This window comes from Pisolithus orientalis (genome assembly GCF_024613125.1).
Source record: "Pisolithus orientalis strain OTSU chromosome Unknown F5J12scaffold_13, whole genome shotgun sequence".
Lineage (NCBI taxonomy): Eukaryota > Fungi > Basidiomycota > Agaricomycetes > Boletales > Pisolithaceae > Pisolithus > Pisolithus orientalis.
The window spans coordinates 934518-949732 of record NW_026260794.1 but is presented as its reverse complement, the minus strand read 5'-3'; the positions used below and the strand labels follow the sequence as shown (position 1 = coordinate 949732).

Genomic DNA, 15215 nt, shown 5'->3' with positions numbered 1-15215 from the left:
AGGATGTACCTATACTGCCTTGCCAACAGTCCACGGATGTGCGTACGCGAGGTCGATGGCTACATGAACCCGTAGGAAATGGGACATGACCAGGGAGAATTGATCGATCACAGCGAATGGGAGGACTTCGCAGGAGGAAAATTTGGCCAGGTTGGACGTGGACTACTACAGTCCAAGCAAAACACTGCAAAGTCTGATCAGTAAATCATAGTGGTGCAACCAACAGTACGATATAAAGCTCAGAAGAGTCAAATGTGGAGCACATCCCCACGCACGCGCGGGATTCTCCCTGAAGAAATTCAAACTATTCGGTACAACCATCATCGGAAAATGAAGCATAGGAAGTCAACTCACTGGCTGGCATTACACATTCGAGATGGCATAACACGGAGCGACGAACGCCCGAAAAGATGGAAAAATTAAGTCAACAAGCAGGGCATTAAGTGATGGTAAGCCCCATTCCGTTGAATGGCAACTAAGGTGCCATCAATCGCATAACTCTGTCTATGAGCAACGGGTACGCCCGGTTCGATGCACAGGACGTCTCCGGCACCGCTCTACACTCATATCTTGGTGCAGAGGGTGCCATGTCCCATCTCAAAGCCCTTTCGGGGGAGAGAACGGGTAGAGAAGGCGCACCGATGAAAGCGGGCGACAGAGTGGACGAGGGTGATACTAGTGTCAGACCACTCGACAGCGTCAAAGGGAATGATACCAAGTAAAAACGACCTCATCCGCACCGCGCACGCCGCAACATTTCCTCCCACATATCCTCAGCATACTTTGAGCTGGGCGCTCTCCTGGCAGGAGATGGGCGTGTACGATGACTGTCTCTGTGTCTCCGGGGACTTTCCCCACAGCAATCAGTACGAAAGTCCAGTGAATGGCTTTCTGTTCGTGTAGCTGCGACAGCGATTCCTCACTCAATGCCGTTGAAAAGAAAGAAAGGGAAAGAAAAAAAAAAAGGATCGGCAAATATACTGCACTGCATTCCTCATTTGGATATAATCTCGGCATCCCCCGGATTGAGCCCCGGTCCTGCCGGCTTACGGACAAAACTACTGTACTACTGCGACGAGCATGTCGACAGAAGCTGCAGACGGACAGTCCTCGTCATCGCCGTCAACGACGGGAAACGCTGGGACGTCGGCCAACGCACCAAACGCACCTCGCAGACCACCGACACACGTTCCTTTCATATCCCTCTACCGTCCACCTCCAGGTAAGTTGCTCTCCTTGTCCTGCCGCCGACCTCTTAACATCATCGGCCAGGACAACCCCCAACTACCACCGACGAACGCTGTCTGTTCTACTGCACCCAGTCAGCCCTGCATCGCGCACAGCACAAGCCACCCACTTGCCGTTCTATCTGTCTCCGCCGTGTATATCCCTTCGAGGTCGAGGTTCGCACTTCAACATCAGCACCGACTGTCGGCCAGCATGAGATTCCCCTCCCACCAGAAGGCCAACCCTCCACACACAAATCATCGGGCTGGATAGGCAGCAGGTCCTGTCCCGGCCTTCCAGCTCTTACTCCGGACTGCGCTCGCCACTCTCATCACCAGGGTACCCAACTAACCCCAGGAGCTGCAACCGCAACAGAAACCACATGAGACACGGATATGGAATCCTGGTTTATATGTCTGGACGTCTACCTCCGCCCGCGCTGCACGAGACAAGATAGAAACGATGGCCATGGATCTCGGCAAAGAACACGCTTGGACACAGAAGCGCCAAGAGTGGGTCAAGAGAAGGGAGGTCGCACTCCGAGAACATATGCGTAGCAAGAATGCTGTCGTAAGGGACGAGAGAGTTGTGTTAGATGACGGGATCGAGATTACAAAGTCTGGCCAAATCGAAGGTACCATGGTACGTCCAGTCTCGTCCGCGTCCATTCCCGCCTCGCTTAGTTCTCACCCGTACCCTCCAGGTCCCACTCCAGCCTCCATCCGCTGTCATCGACGGATTCATCCCTTCTCACGCCCTTGCTGGCTCCATTACAGTCCCTCTCCGAACCTATCGGTAACTTGCTTAACCCAGCCAGCCATGCCCTCGCTCACCTCCGCCGCGCTCTTTCTGACGGATCGCTGTATTCCTTCGGGGAGCGTGCATGGGAAAAGGCATGGACACCTGAGCCGTTGATGCTCGCGATGAAAGTGGTTGAGAGAGTATGGAAGAAAGAAGGGGGCGAGGGGGGTGAGGATGTGGACGGATAGGTCCCGCGTTCTTTGAGGCGATCATGACCCTCATAGATTTGTTATCTATCAATCAGAAGTATAGACTTTCAGGGATAGTAGACATCTTGCATTTTCTTGGAAAGACCAAGCACATCGTTATAGTACTTAAAGCGAGGGTGGGTGACGAAAAGTTCCGCTACGTGCGCTGGCAAGGGCAGTGGCCAATGCGCGGGAAAATATTGATATCGCAAGGATCACGTGCTACCGGGACAGGTTCAGTCTGTCCCGGAGATCATGCAATCACGATTAACGGATTGAAAATCAATAGAAAGCTGCAATGGTCTGACTTTACACTTGGAAATTTTTGACGGGTACTGAGTAATCGACGTGTCACTTCGACCGATTATTCCGTTCAAAGACGATTCGCCGTGACTCGGAAACCCTCCGTCTCGTTAGCCATATAACGCTGGCGTTGTCGTCGTCATTTTTCCATATCGAATAACCTGCTGGAGTCGATGATGATCGCAAAGTTCTTGGGCACTCGATGCCCGAACTCCCGGCGTCTTTCTTGCACGCCGACGTTGCAAGCCGTCCGTCGGATGAGCGTCCGACCCGCAAAGCATCCTCCGGCCGCGACCTCCCCACCCTTGACGCCACACGCGAAAACGACCATCGCACGTCTACTCTCTCTCCGGGCATCCAAGACGCCGATCACGGCGTTGACGGCCTACGATTACCCAACAGCACTCGCTTGCTCCGCCCATCCGGTCGATATCACCCTTGTCGGAGATTCTCTCGCCCAAGTATGCCTCGGGTACCCATCCACGACACGCCTCTCCCTCGACGAGATGCTCCACCACTGCCGTGCCGTCGCACGAGGCACAACCTCTCCGCTTCTCATCGCTGATATGCCATTCGGGACATATGCACCCTCCGTGAGCGACGCTATCAGATCTGCCATTAGAATGGTACATGAAGGACATGTGGAGGGTGTAAAACTCGAGGGTGGGGGAGAGGTTGCGGAGCACGTGCGAGCACTCACAAAAACCGGCATACCCGTCATGGCACATATTGGTCTCCTCCCGCAGCGGTATGTATCGCTGTCGGGATACAGAGTCCAGGGGCGTACCGCGGAGTCGGCCTCGACGCTTCTTCGCGCTGCACGCGCACTAGAGGATGCAGGTGCATTTTCTATCGTGTTGGAAGCAATACCTGCTGTGTTGGGTGCTTACATTACGGAGCAACTGAACATACCAACGATAGGGGTCGGTGCGGGCCCCGGGACCAGTGGACAGGTCCTAGTGTGGGACGATATGGTTGGGACATGGAGTGGCCATAAACCAAGGTGGGCGGCTATTACTTTCCTGTATCATTTTCCCGTCTTTTGGACTTACCTGGTTCAGGTTTGTTCGACATTTCGCAGACGTGCGCAAGGAGGTTGCCCGAGGGGTCAGCGGGTATGTGAACGCTGTGAAGAACGGGTCATTCCCGGATCCCGATCGAGAAGGATACTCGATGGATCACGGTGAATGGGAAATTTTCCTTGCAGCGGAGGGAAGGCCGAGTTGGACGTGGACGTCAGCGCCACGAAATGCTCCCACAGGAGACGCCGTTCCAGAGAACTAAAGACGCGCGGCTGTCTAAAACTCGTATCCCCCCCGAGCAGGATGTCGGGATCGCACCCGAGACTTCGGGCCAGAAACATGTATGAGTGCACAGGTCGTCCTCGTAAAATCTGGGTTTATGGGTAGGATGTATTTATGTACATTGTAGTGTATAACAACGCACTTGAACAAGCGGTCCGGTACGGTCCGGCAAGCTAGTCATCGACACGATGATATTCAGTACGACTCGGACCTCGACGATGAGTACAAACGTCGCTGCCGTCTACCACGCACGGGTCCAGCGCATCCTACCGCGCAACTCAACCTGTGTCAACGTTAATTTTGTACATGCATTCCCTGACACGTCTTCTATTTCCTCACCCAGCCCTACGCCCTCGTTATTGCACACCTACTCGTTGCCATTCCGACATCGACGTTGCCCCACCATGTCTATGTCGCGAATGAGTCCAAGGTACCTCCATGCGTGTATAGTTAGTAGGCTTTCAAGCAAGGCCTCGGGATGGGGCTTGAATCCGTGCTCGAGAACCCGGGTACGCGAGTTTTCGCTGTCTGCAACTGCACGAACAGATGGAAGAGAGCCCGATCAACCGCCACAAATACCAGTATCATCACCACAAGCGTTTGTCTGTACTTTTCTCCAAGGGTGTCAGGTTTGCTCACTATCGAACGAAGGACAGCCAGAACCACACTCCATGGAAGCCACCCCGCTCAGCTCTCCTTGTAAACAAGCTCAGAACCGAACCTATCATTAAGGCCATAGATGATTTACTCCAGTGCGTGCCTTATCCTTGGCTTCTTTTGCCAGTGTACCCACACTGTCACGTCTTTAGACATATCCAAAAACTATACCCAGATGTCAAAATTTATGCAGAAGACAGACCTGATATCCCTGACGGTGTGCAGGTCTGGCGGCCGGGTACGTTGGGTTCTCTTAATTTCCTGTGTTATCCTATCTGTCTTACTGAACTGTCGAAACACCTACATACCTACTGCAACCGTTTCCGCTTGGATTACCTGTACAACAATATCCCGAAAAATGCGTTTTACAGGCCAGAACTCTGAGCCTGTTGACCTTGTCATCACTCTGGGTGGTGACGGCACCATATTGCATGCCGCCTCTCTCTTCAGCCATGGAGCTGTCCCACCCGTTCTTAGCTTCTCGATGGGCACCCTGGGTTTCTTGTTACCGTTCCGTAAGTCATTCCATCAAATTTCCTTGATTTTGGCATTCTTTGTAACGAAAACGAACAATGATTGATGCGGCGCGAAACAGACATCGACGACTACGCTAAAGGCCTTAAGGCCGTGTTCGACGGGAAAGCAACCATTCTGCATCGTATGAGGCTTTCTTGTTCATTCTATGATCAGGATGGGAAGAAAATTGGATCGGACGAAGACGGTACGTTGTGATCCTTGTATTTCCGCTTGCACTTGGCTGCCTTGCTCCTACACGTCCCGGAACCTTTCCCCCCTCTTGCAAATCTAACTTACTTGTCAACAGCATGGCAAGTGATGAATGAAATATCGCTACATCGTGGATCAAGCCCCCACCTCAACACAATTGACATCTACGTCGATGGACAACATCTAACGGAATCTGTGGTGCGTTCCCCTTCCGTTCCTTTTAACCCACACTTTGACATCGTTGCGTGCACTCGATTCTATGCAGTCTGATGGCATAATCGTATCTACTCCCACCGGATCAACGGCCTATTCACTCTCAGCAGGTGGACCAATCGTGCACCCCTCGTTAAGTGCTGTCCTCCTTGTCCCTATATGTCCGCGCAGTCTTTCTTTCCGTCCCCTTGTCTTTCCGTCCTCATCATCGATCACGTTAAGGGTACTTGTCGCATATGTACGACTCCATTTTTATTTCTCATCCAACTCCCCACAGATCGGTGATAAAAGTCGTGCAGCAGCAGGCGTATCGATGGACGGACGCACCGTACACGTTCTCAATCCTGGAGAATTTGTTACAGTGCATGCGTCACCATATCCTGTGCCGTGCATCAATCGCTCGTCTATAGTCGACATAGCTTCATCGTCCACAGGCGATGAACGTGACAGTTCTTCCCTTAGATCTGAAGGCGGGGAGGGTGTTGGGCCAGGAAAAGAGGATGACTGGGTGCGAGATATTAATAACTTGCTTCAGTACAACGCAACCTTCCGGAGCAAAGCGCTTCTGAGGTACAGCCGTGCCGGAAGCGGGTCGTAGTGCACGGTCGTTGCAGTACCTCGATTTTTCCGTCGGCTGATAGGATGCCCCGTAAACTCGGGTGAATTTGCGATGGATGGGCTAAACATTTTGCTGACTGACAGCGTAACTCTTTTGAGGCTTATAGCTAGGCGATACGCCGATTAGGTGGGCGAGATGGTAAAACATCTGTAGAGTGGAACATGCAGCACGCTTTATGGGAACAGATATATGGCAATCACTCGCCTCGTACGTGTACAAGCCCAAAATTAGCGTCCCACGCATCTGCAATCGCAGTTGTTCCTTGCATGTGCACTTCTGGCTGCTGCACAAGAGGTAAGAGTCTCAGTACTCAGTCCCGCATGTCCCCAATGGCTGTCACTTGTCCCTTCCCACGTGCACCTTTCTCCCATCATGCTGTACCTTCTTTCAGTACGGGCACTCATATCCAGTGGAGTGGCACGTTGTGCAAATTACATCTCGCATCAGGCTGCTCTGGAAAATTGACGTGCTGTGTATGACTTTCGAGAACGAAGTAGGGTCGATCTGACGAGCGCGATACCTTCGGAGGTCTGGGCCCTTGGTCAATTCCCTCCCCCCCGCACAGGATATGGACTGATTTCGATTATCATCAGTTTCAGAGTACCGCTAGTATCAACTAACACTACGACGACCTTCCTCGGTGGCTAAGCAGCACCAGATGTTTTAGATTTTTGGGATTTATGCCTCAGCCTTGCATACCTTTTATGTGAATCATAGAAGATCACATTACCTGAGCTGTGCAACAAATTCGCAAATGGTGTTAGTCCAGGAAACTCCTGAGCAAGGACCTGACCCTAGGCAACATGATCGAGAAGTAGCAACCACGATTCCCCGCTCTACCTAACGCTACAATGTTATGTATTATGTACAGGATATACTGTGGTTCTCCACACTATCTAGGAGCGTCCGCAAGCTGTCAAGGCAGAGATTTTTAAGGATGCGAAAACAGAGTAATACACTGTTAAGATAGTAGGTTGCACATCTATATGCTAAGTGACAAGCCGAAAACACCACTGCTGGAAATCGACAGATCAATCCGAAATTCAAAATAGCACGCTAGAACCGCAGATATATCGTGGAGGTAGCCCGCCCGGGTACGAAGGAAACATGATAGTTGCAGCGCTAATCCGGCAGAGCCTATTCCTTGCGGAGTGCTTGAAGTACACCTTTTAGACTGAACTTGCTTTCGCTACGCGACCCTAGCGAGGTTGACGACAAGGACCTCTTCTCTTCTGGTGCGGAGGAAGCAAGGGAGTACACTGGTGGTGCAACCTCCGCGTCCGCCCCGACGACTTCTGGCTTAACCACGATGGTTATAACCTCATAGCGTGTTAGGTGAGACGCGACGCTACTCCAAGCAGATGGGCTGATCCCAATTCGACCTTCGCTGTCCGTCACTAATCACGTCGATGGAGAATGTGATGCGTCCGTCATCCACCTTCGCGAGACTCTCAAACGCACGTCGTGCTTGTGAAAGCGCTTCCTATGTATCCAAGCGCATCAGCCCATTTCGGAAGCCCGCGAGCGGATCGCGGTGTGGACGAACCCTCCAATCGTGGTCCAGTGGAACATACATCATCTTGTCCTCCAGCCGGTACGTAATGACGTCTGCGGCTGCGGGAGATCTGCGAGAACTTGTGCGACAACCAGCCATATGAATAAGGAGTATTGGGTGCTGGATATTTGGAGTACCCCGATGTTTCTGGGCAACTCTACTTCTTATGTATGAAACTCTCTGGGCTGTGTCAGCAGAGCATGTCACGTACCTAGTCTATATATTGTGTTACAGGTCGTTGTCGGCTGTATAACCATGCGATACATACAGCAGTTCACACAGGATTAAAGCATGGAACCTTCGAACCGCTGGGAGTCTAGTTCACATCACCATGTGATAGGCACAGGTTCTATACACCCGCCCTCCGGGCACTCCAGGACGCGGTGATTTTTTCTCCTGCCTATCAAGGATCACAATCTTCTGCAGACTTATAACACCTTGTTGGAAACCCTGATATGCAGAGTGCTGACGAAGATATGCATATTCTATACTATTCTCGCCCCCATCTGCGGGGACGTCTCGCACTAAACGATAACTATATGGCTCTGAGGAACCATGATATGGTCATCACTTTCGGTCAACAAAGACATCTATAACCGGGAGTTCAAATCTCAGAAACAAACCACAAAAACAAGCGAAAGTCACCTTATCATATCTCGCTTCAACGAAAACTGAAAGACAATCCCAGCCGCCAACGATCACACACCGAAAGCAAACTAAACATCTTAAAAATGGAGAGAAACCACTGTAAACACTCTTTATCGTAATCATTACCTCCGGACATGCTCAGGACCGGCGGTCCGGAACAGGAGCGCGTTACAAAGGTCCTGCAATATATGGTAATCTCAACAACTCCACGCTAAGCTTCAGCATCACCCAGCAACGCAAAACGAGCAAGCCCCGGCCTAACGGCCCCACTCCCTATTTTAACCACTGGTTTCAGCTTGTGAATCCTTCCATTCTTGTTTCTCTTCATCGGTTCCTGTCGAAAGGCATCCTCAAGCGAATGCACGCATGCATTCCACATGCTCTCCGTTGAGGACTGGCCCACTATAGGACCCGGTTGGGATAAATATGCGTGGAAACGGGAGCCCGATAGCTGTTCCATGTTGATAGGAATCCAATCTGAAAGGAACAGTACCTGGGACAAGCATTGAATTGCTTCAATTGCCGTCAGCACTTGAGCCATGAGCTGGATGGCGCGGTCCATGATGGGTACACCGGCAACTTGCTGCGTCTGGGTATCACTATGTGCTGTTGTACCGCCAACAGCCTCATTGTCCTCCAGAGATCGGAGATAGAAAACAAGGAAAGCACGTGCCTCACGTTGAGACCACCTTTCCTTTTCTCTATCTTTGTTCATTCCGTTCTCAACAGCACGGAGATGAAGGGTTCGAACGACCCATCGTACCACAAGGACACCAAAGAGTTGGACCGGTGGCAGATCCCGTAGCACGGGAACGTTGCTCTCCAAAATATGCAGGAACAACGTTATCCGTTCCTCAAGGCTTCTAAACTGCCACGGAACAAAAGATTCCTTCTCGATGAAGGCACCGAAACCGGAGGATGCCATAAGAACCGCTAGGTCCGGAACGGGTACCTCGTCTGGGGCTATACGAGACCCGCGACGAACGTACTCCGTCACGCACTTGGGCCGATGTGGTGGTCGGGACCGGGAATGAGAAGTAGCCGATGTCGGAGGTTCTGAAGTAGAATCGTCAGCGGTACGAAGGCGCTCAAGCTCGCCTCGAAGTGGGGCAAGAAGGTCGGTGTCGTCGTCATCCGACGAATGCTCCTCAACAACGTCAACCACCTCATTAAGGTCTTCCTCATCTTCCTCGCTGAGACGTCGGCCATCCTCTGTCACACTGTCAGCGACCGACGAAGAGGTCTCGGGTGCGTCTGGAAGTCCTACGCCGTCCTCCAGTAAGGCATAGATCCACAACCGAATTGGTCGGCCAATCGACTTTGCTACGGTTTCTACGTCAGGGTTCTCAAGAAACAGTTTTGGCCAGAACGCGCGCGTATTCATGATGTCCGTGATCTCTGGTTTCAACTTTCCAGACCGGAAAGCCTCGATGTACGTTGCACCTAGCCTCAAAGCAACATCATCATTGCCAGTATCATCCTGGTTGTTGCAAGGCTGAGCTCGCATAAACAGCGTTACGAGAGGACAAGCATCTTGGTGATGCAACGCACACATTCGTGTGGGCCACAAGCTATCCGGGCCATAGGTCTCCCCATCGTACTTATCAATAGCGTAATTCAACGCCGCGGTGACGATTCTGTCAACTACGGCATCCACCTCCCCGGGAGCCACGTGGTTTGGGGAGTGGGTGAGTAGTGCATTCACGGTGCGAGTAATTAGGTCCATGACCGAATCAACTTGGTGTCGGGCTTTCCGCGGCTGCGATGCTGCACCCAGGATACCGGCAAGAGTATTACTGGTATGGGCAATCCGTTGCGAGAGTGACAGTCTTCGTTCAAAGAAGAGAGACTGGACATTGCGCTGTGTGGTGGACTGGTTCGAGAAGTCATTTCCTACCAATGCTGCGAGTAAAGGAAGAATCGTAACGGGGATTTTCAGGTGGGAAGCAAGTGTAGTTGGTGTATAGACAGACGCGGTGAGCGTCAAGTCCTTCAGAGGCGCGTCCGCTGGCGGGACGAGCCCAAATGTAACATTTTGCTGTCGAGTGGGCCGCTTTCTTGTTTTGCCATGCACCACTGTTTGAAAGTTGTCATCCTCATCTCCCCCTTTGCATGGAGATGTCTCCCCATCGGTATATGGTAATATCCACAGTAGATCGTCTAATGAGATAAAACCTGCATAGAGGCCAGAGTTGAAGATGACGAAGTCCGAGTCGTTGCCAACGACATAAGCACCCAATCGTCCTGCTAGTTCCACTGCATATGGGTCCGCTTCCTCATCAGCGAAGTGCACCTCAAGCGGCCGTTTTCCAGATCTGGCAAGACGTTGCAAGGTTTGGACGCAAACCTCATAGGCAAGGGGGGGAAGAATACTGGTCTCGCGAAGAAAGCGCGGCGTGCATCGAGATGCAGGAGACGTGCGGAAGAAAATGAGAGACTGCCCAACGTTTCCTCTGTTCATACGACTGATCAGTGTCGGTATCTTTAATTCTGGACGGGGTCCTGCGCAACACCGTGAATGAGCACGTCCCAGTAGAGTTGGAACAGTTCACACCATCGAAGGCAAAGTACACCTTGAGGCCAACTGCGATCCAAGACAAGACGACCTGTTCAACATATTGGCTGAATTCAGCGTACTCTCCTCCGTACACCCATGGCAGATGGGATTGTAGATATATCTCGAAAATGAACCTGCCATAGTCACGATTAAACTTAGCCTAACAGATCGCATGTTCGCAAGACTCACGACCAGCCATCCACGACAATCGTTGTCACTGCATCTTCTGAAATGCATGGAAATTGAATGGTCTTTCCAAGCACACGTTTGTTCTCGCGTAGATAAGTTGTAAGACCGTGGACGCCCATTCCAAGTCGTCTCGGTTAAATCCGATAGATACGCAAGTTCGTATTCAAGAACGTTTACTGTAAGGCAAAACAGAAGACGAAAGATTCGCTACAACTACAGCAGTATATCATTAGATCTCGGGTTCATGCCAGTAAATTACCTATGCAAAGAGTCTAGTCTGTCCGCCAGGCAAAACACTCCGCCTGCGTCGAGCTCGTTCAAGCGGTGGTAGATCATCCCCGTCCTTCGACCTTATACTGGTGTCTGCATCCCGTGCTGGTATAGCGAGAACGGTAAGTCATGCAGCAGAAGAAAAAATAATCATACATACAGGGTGACTCATTCATATCCCCCGTCTCAACATCCTCTTCGTCCCCTTCGGAAGACATATTCGCAGGAAGCGAAAAGGAGTCTACGTTCGCAGGCGAAAGTGGTATCAAGTGCCTGGGAAGCATGGATCGCCGGCGCTGGGGGAACGTTGAGCTACATCATCGTCATACGAAGAAACACCAGAAGTAACCTTGGTATTTCCACCTGCAACGTCGATAAGATCAACATCGACTTTATACTTCTCCTCGTCCATCCTCGCGCGCTGTTCGACGCACTCGACCACCCATGCGATGCCAACCACAAATGGTTTTGGATCATTAAGGAGACTACATTCACAGGGCTCAAGACACAGATCGCGCTGAGATAGACGTTCCTCACCGATATCGCGCCAACGTATTTGGCAATCCATTCTTGTATACAATATGCGTACAACTCTGGCAGACTCTTCCCATTATCTGAACACGTCACGGATCAGACGAGTTATAAAATTGGCAGGACGACTTCATGATGCATACCTTCGCTCCTAAACCACGTAGCATGTCAACGAACAAACTTCCTGCGTCATCCCCCTGGTCCGTACGCACATCCACAAAAATGGCACATTTCTTGAGGACTTTTAGAGAAGACTTTTTGGCACCCCCGGATCCATTTATTCCGCCGGCGTTCTCAGACATGATGCTGCCACTGAATCCAGCATCCTTTGTCTCGTTTGCATCCACAACATTCGAATTAGAGGGGACACTTCCGGGACCACCGCATCCGGGGCTCGTCTTATTGCCTGCCATACTTGCACTCCTGAGTCCTCGTCTAGTTCCAATTACCCTCGGTTTCGTGGCTGGCGGTGTTTGTGGCAGTGACGAGAGACTTTCAGAGAGTGCATGCAACGCTGCGGACGCGGGGTTTAGAGCAAGCGACGACGATGCCAGTGATGTACGCTGTTTGCCCTTGTCTACTGAGGAAGATGGCGACGTTATTGGAGGTCCACCGTCAGCCCTGAAGTTCTGAAGGCTCGCATTGGTCATATCAATCGAGGGGTCGAGTATTTGCACTCCCTCGTCTAACCCAGCTCCACCTCCCCGTTCGTCCCACGACTCGACAGCGTCAGCCTGTTTGTCATCGTCTTCTTGCCTCCCTCCTTCCTTTCCTCCCGTGGGTATCCCTGACTCCTCTCCGTTCGGGTTAGACCCTTTCACGGGGCTGCCTGCCACAGTCGGTAGACTTGGGTTCTTACTCGCACGTTCACCAGTTCTACCAAACATTCCACTCGTGCTTCTCCCATGTCTAGCACCCGCTCCACTCCCGGCGTCACGGCTCCGTACTCCCGGAAAAATAGACGACCCTCCAGCACCAGTCCTCGTCGCCAGTCCTGATAGCGTCACTGAGCGCTTCAACGATGATGCAGTTGGGCGGGCGAAGCCAGCCCTTTTGATTCCGCTCGCGGCCATTGAAGTTGACGTAGCACCGGGTAAGCACATATCATCATTTGCTCTGCCTTTACCCTTGACCGTTCCCTCATTAGAGGCCTTGTTTTTCCCTCCATTTTGGGTGACGTCCGAAACTCCGTCGCCGCCGTCATCGTTTGCACTATCTAGCCTTGTGAAACCCAAACTCGTGCTGGGCCGGCCAGGCGGTGGCACGCCGAGTTTCTCCAGCGCGTGTGAAAGTGTCGAGAGGGCCGCCCCTCGCGATGTTCCAGCGAATATATTAGAATCTGATATTGTTGAAGTGAATGCGCGTCCTTTCGCCTTCCCAGGCGTATGTTTCATCGGAGACACAGGAAGAGGAATCTTGGACGGAGAGGGTAGAGGCGCGAGTTTGGATGGGCCGGCAGCCGCCACTGTGGAATTCGATACATGGGCAGGTCCAGATGCTGTCGTAGCTGTCGTAGAAGTGGTAGCAGCCGATTTTGGTCTTATAAACGTATTTAAAGAAGTCTGCTTAAGTTTTCCAGCCGTCGGTGGTATTAACGTGGATGACGACGTTGGACGTCCTTGTGGAGCAGCAGGTCCATGTTTAGAAATAGCTGCGAAGGGACAGGCTTTAGTTGAGGTAGGCACGGAGAACGAGGACCCAAATGGTTACCTGTTGGTGTCGGATTGGAAGGGATTGGCGCTACGGCAGTTGTACGAGGCACATAAGGCTGAATTTGCCCATTAAACTCGCGTCGACTCACTCCATCTTCTTGGGGAATATCGCCACTTGTCTTATTCACAGATAAGCTCCGCGTCACACGTCTAGGAACTGCGGAGGTTGAAGACACAGGCCTTGGCTTCATCGCCCCGGCGATGGTTGACCGCTTTTTCTGCGGGCCACCAGGTCGGTTTGCAAAAACAGAGGTAGAAATCGCCGGCTTGGACGTTGAAGAACTCGTGGCGGTGGAGTGGGCAGGCGGTAAGCTTTTCTGTCCCGACTGCGGAGATGAGCCAGCAGCAGTGTCTTCTTGACGCTCCAATGGAGGAACTGCAGGGGGTGGCATGAGTTCTTGAGACAGGTTTGGTAGATCAGTAATGTCCTCAATACTGGTCAATTCCGAAGTTAGCGAGGAGGCGACTGAGGACGGGCGGGAGCTCGCCCTCGGCAAGGGTTCACATGAAGCTGTGGATTTCGCGGTAGAAAAATCCAAAGTGGAAGTGGCACCGGTCGGGGATATAGGGATGTTTGTGAGTGAATCTGCATCAGTATCCATCTCATCCTCCAGCCCATGAAGGGTTTCCTGAAGAATATATTGCAGCAGTTGTTCCAACGAATTCATCAGAGGACTTTACTGACATGGCTGATACAACTTACTTGGGGTATACTTTGGGCCTTTTGCAGCCGTCCCGTGAATGGCGTCGGTGGAAGAGGTGTAAGTGGAGATAGCGGTGTCATCAGAGGATAGATAGTGCGTTTGCTGGCGATAGGCGTAGCAAAGTTTACCGTGTAGTTGAAGGCGGGAAATTTCCGCTGGTTGGGCAATGCATCGCCGGAATGTGTCGAACCATCAGAACGAAGTTCCCCTTCGTCCACCTCCATGGAGTCTGAGGCCATCGGAGGTAGAGACGGTGCGCGCTTAACTTCAATATCTCTCTTGTTCGGGGAACGTTGAGGCGAGGGTGGAATCGCCGTAAGGTCGACAGACGGGACGACATCCTCTCCATCTAGAGGTACAGATGTGCAACGCTGAGGGAAGATAAACGGGGCCTTGCTCGGGGAAACCACCGATGACGCACGAACGAAACGTCTGTTGTACTTGCCGGAACTGCCATTATCGTCATCATCACGCAGGTGCACCTCATACTCCAGTGCTGAATGTTCTCCCTCTTTCTCCTGTGAAGGCTTCCTTGCATCCTCAACTTTGACTCGTTTCCGGTCGTGCACCGCGCTCGGACTTGTAAAACGTGGTTGGGTGTCCGGAGATGGTCGTTTCTTCGTCACTTCTCTTTCCATAGAATGAGTTAGTTCATTGTCGTCTCGACTTCCTTCACCGTCTGAAGGACATCCTGACGTCATCGCACGACGTGTCTTCAGACTTCCCCACACCATTCCCCCCTGTGGCCTGTAGTCCTCTGTAAAACTCCAGGTTGTCTGAACGTGAACTTTCTTCCGAATCAGCGCCCGCGTATAATCGTTTCTGATTCATTGCGGATGATTCGAATGAGTGTTTCTGTGACGCGTCCCTGGCTCTTGCCTGTGCTCTGGCGTCCTTCAGAGGAGAACGCGTCAGAGGCACACGGAGAATGTCGTCAGGGGCGGTCCTTTGCGATCGCGTGCGTTTCTCTATTGAGGATCCTGCCATTTCGTTGACGCCCACAACACGCGC

General features: G+C 51.9%; 7 protein-coding genes across 7 annotated transcripts; 3 read left to right on the top strand and 4 right to left on the bottom strand.

Moving 5' to 3' along the window:
- Positions 1-1072: 1072 nt before the first annotated feature.
- On the top strand, positions 1073-2396 carry F5J12DRAFT_830713 (uncharacterized protein). Its single transcript, XM_051745721.1, has 4 exons — positions 1073-1222; positions 1273-1430; positions 1585-1869; positions 1911-2396. Exons 1-4 carry the CDS (start codon positions 1081-1083, stop codon positions 2214-2216), a joined length of 891 nt encoding a protein of 296 aa, XP_051600379.1. The 5' UTR covers positions 1073-1080; the 3' UTR covers positions 2217-2396.
- Positions 2397-4000, top strand: F5J12DRAFT_830708 (ketopantoate hydroxymethyltransferase). Its single transcript, XM_051745720.1, has 2 exons — positions 2397-3522; positions 3581-4000. Exons 1-2 carry the CDS (start codon positions 2693-2695, stop codon positions 3801-3803), a joined length of 1053 nt encoding a protein of 350 aa, XP_051600378.1. The 5' UTR covers positions 2397-2692; the 3' UTR covers positions 3804-4000.
- Positions 4001-4052: 52 nt separating this feature from the next.
- F5J12DRAFT_91394 (ATP-NAD kinase-like domain-containing protein) lies at positions 4053-6115 on the top strand. Its single transcript, XM_051749108.1, has 8 exons — positions 4053-4421; positions 4475-4575; positions 4633-4718; positions 4852-4995; positions 5076-5201; positions 5304-5404; positions 5472-5642; positions 5697-6115. Exons 1-8 carry the CDS (start codon positions 4302-4304, stop codon positions 6015-6017), a joined length of 1170 nt encoding a protein of 389 aa, XP_051600377.1. The 5' UTR covers positions 4053-4301; the 3' UTR covers positions 6018-6115.
- A 1060-nt stretch (positions 6116-7175) lies between these two features.
- F5J12DRAFT_782760 (uncharacterized protein) lies at positions 7176-7692 on the bottom strand (the record flags this gene model as incomplete). The annotated part of the gene is made up of 3 exons (XM_051742756.1): positions 7176-7435; positions 7500-7521; positions 7585-7692. The coding sequence occupies 3 exons, from the start codon at positions 7690-7692 to the stop codon at positions 7176-7178; spliced, it is 390 nt and encodes a 129-aa protein (XP_051600376.1).
- Positions 7693-8335: 643 nt separating this feature from the next.
- On the bottom strand, positions 8336-11114 carry F5J12DRAFT_830697 (uncharacterized protein). Its single transcript, XM_051745719.1, has 3 exons — positions 10988-11114; positions 10796-10932; positions 8336-10743 (listed from the first exon to the last, which is right to left on the bottom strand). The coding sequence occupies exons 1-3, from the start codon at positions 11104-11106 to the stop codon at positions 8453-8455; spliced, it is 2547 nt and encodes an 848-aa protein (XP_051600375.1). The 5' UTR covers positions 11107-11114; the 3' UTR covers positions 8336-8452.
- F5J12DRAFT_830696 (uncharacterized protein) lies at positions 11115-13631 on the bottom strand. Its single transcript, XM_051745718.1, has 7 exons — positions 13590-13631; positions 13499-13528; positions 11932-13439; positions 11795-11871; positions 11607-11742; positions 11418-11553; positions 11115-11362 (listed from the first exon to the last, which is right to left on the bottom strand). The coding sequence occupies exons 3-7, from the start codon at positions 13180-13182 to the stop codon at positions 11247-11249; spliced, it is 1716 nt and encodes a 571-aa protein (XP_051600374.1). The 5' UTR covers positions 13183-13439; positions 13499-13528; positions 13590-13631; the 3' UTR covers positions 11115-11246.
- F5J12DRAFT_91333 (uncharacterized protein) lies at positions 12901-15086 on the bottom strand. The gene is made up of 4 exons (XM_051749091.1): positions 14204-15086; positions 13590-14129; positions 13499-13528; positions 12901-13439 (listed from the first exon to the last, which is right to left on the bottom strand). The coding sequence occupies exons 1-4, from the start codon at positions 14936-14938 to the stop codon at positions 13380-13382; spliced, it is 1365 nt and encodes a 454-aa protein (XP_051600373.1). The 5' UTR covers positions 14939-15086; the 3' UTR covers positions 12901-13379.
- Between the last annotated feature and the right edge of the window lie 129 nt (positions 15087-15215).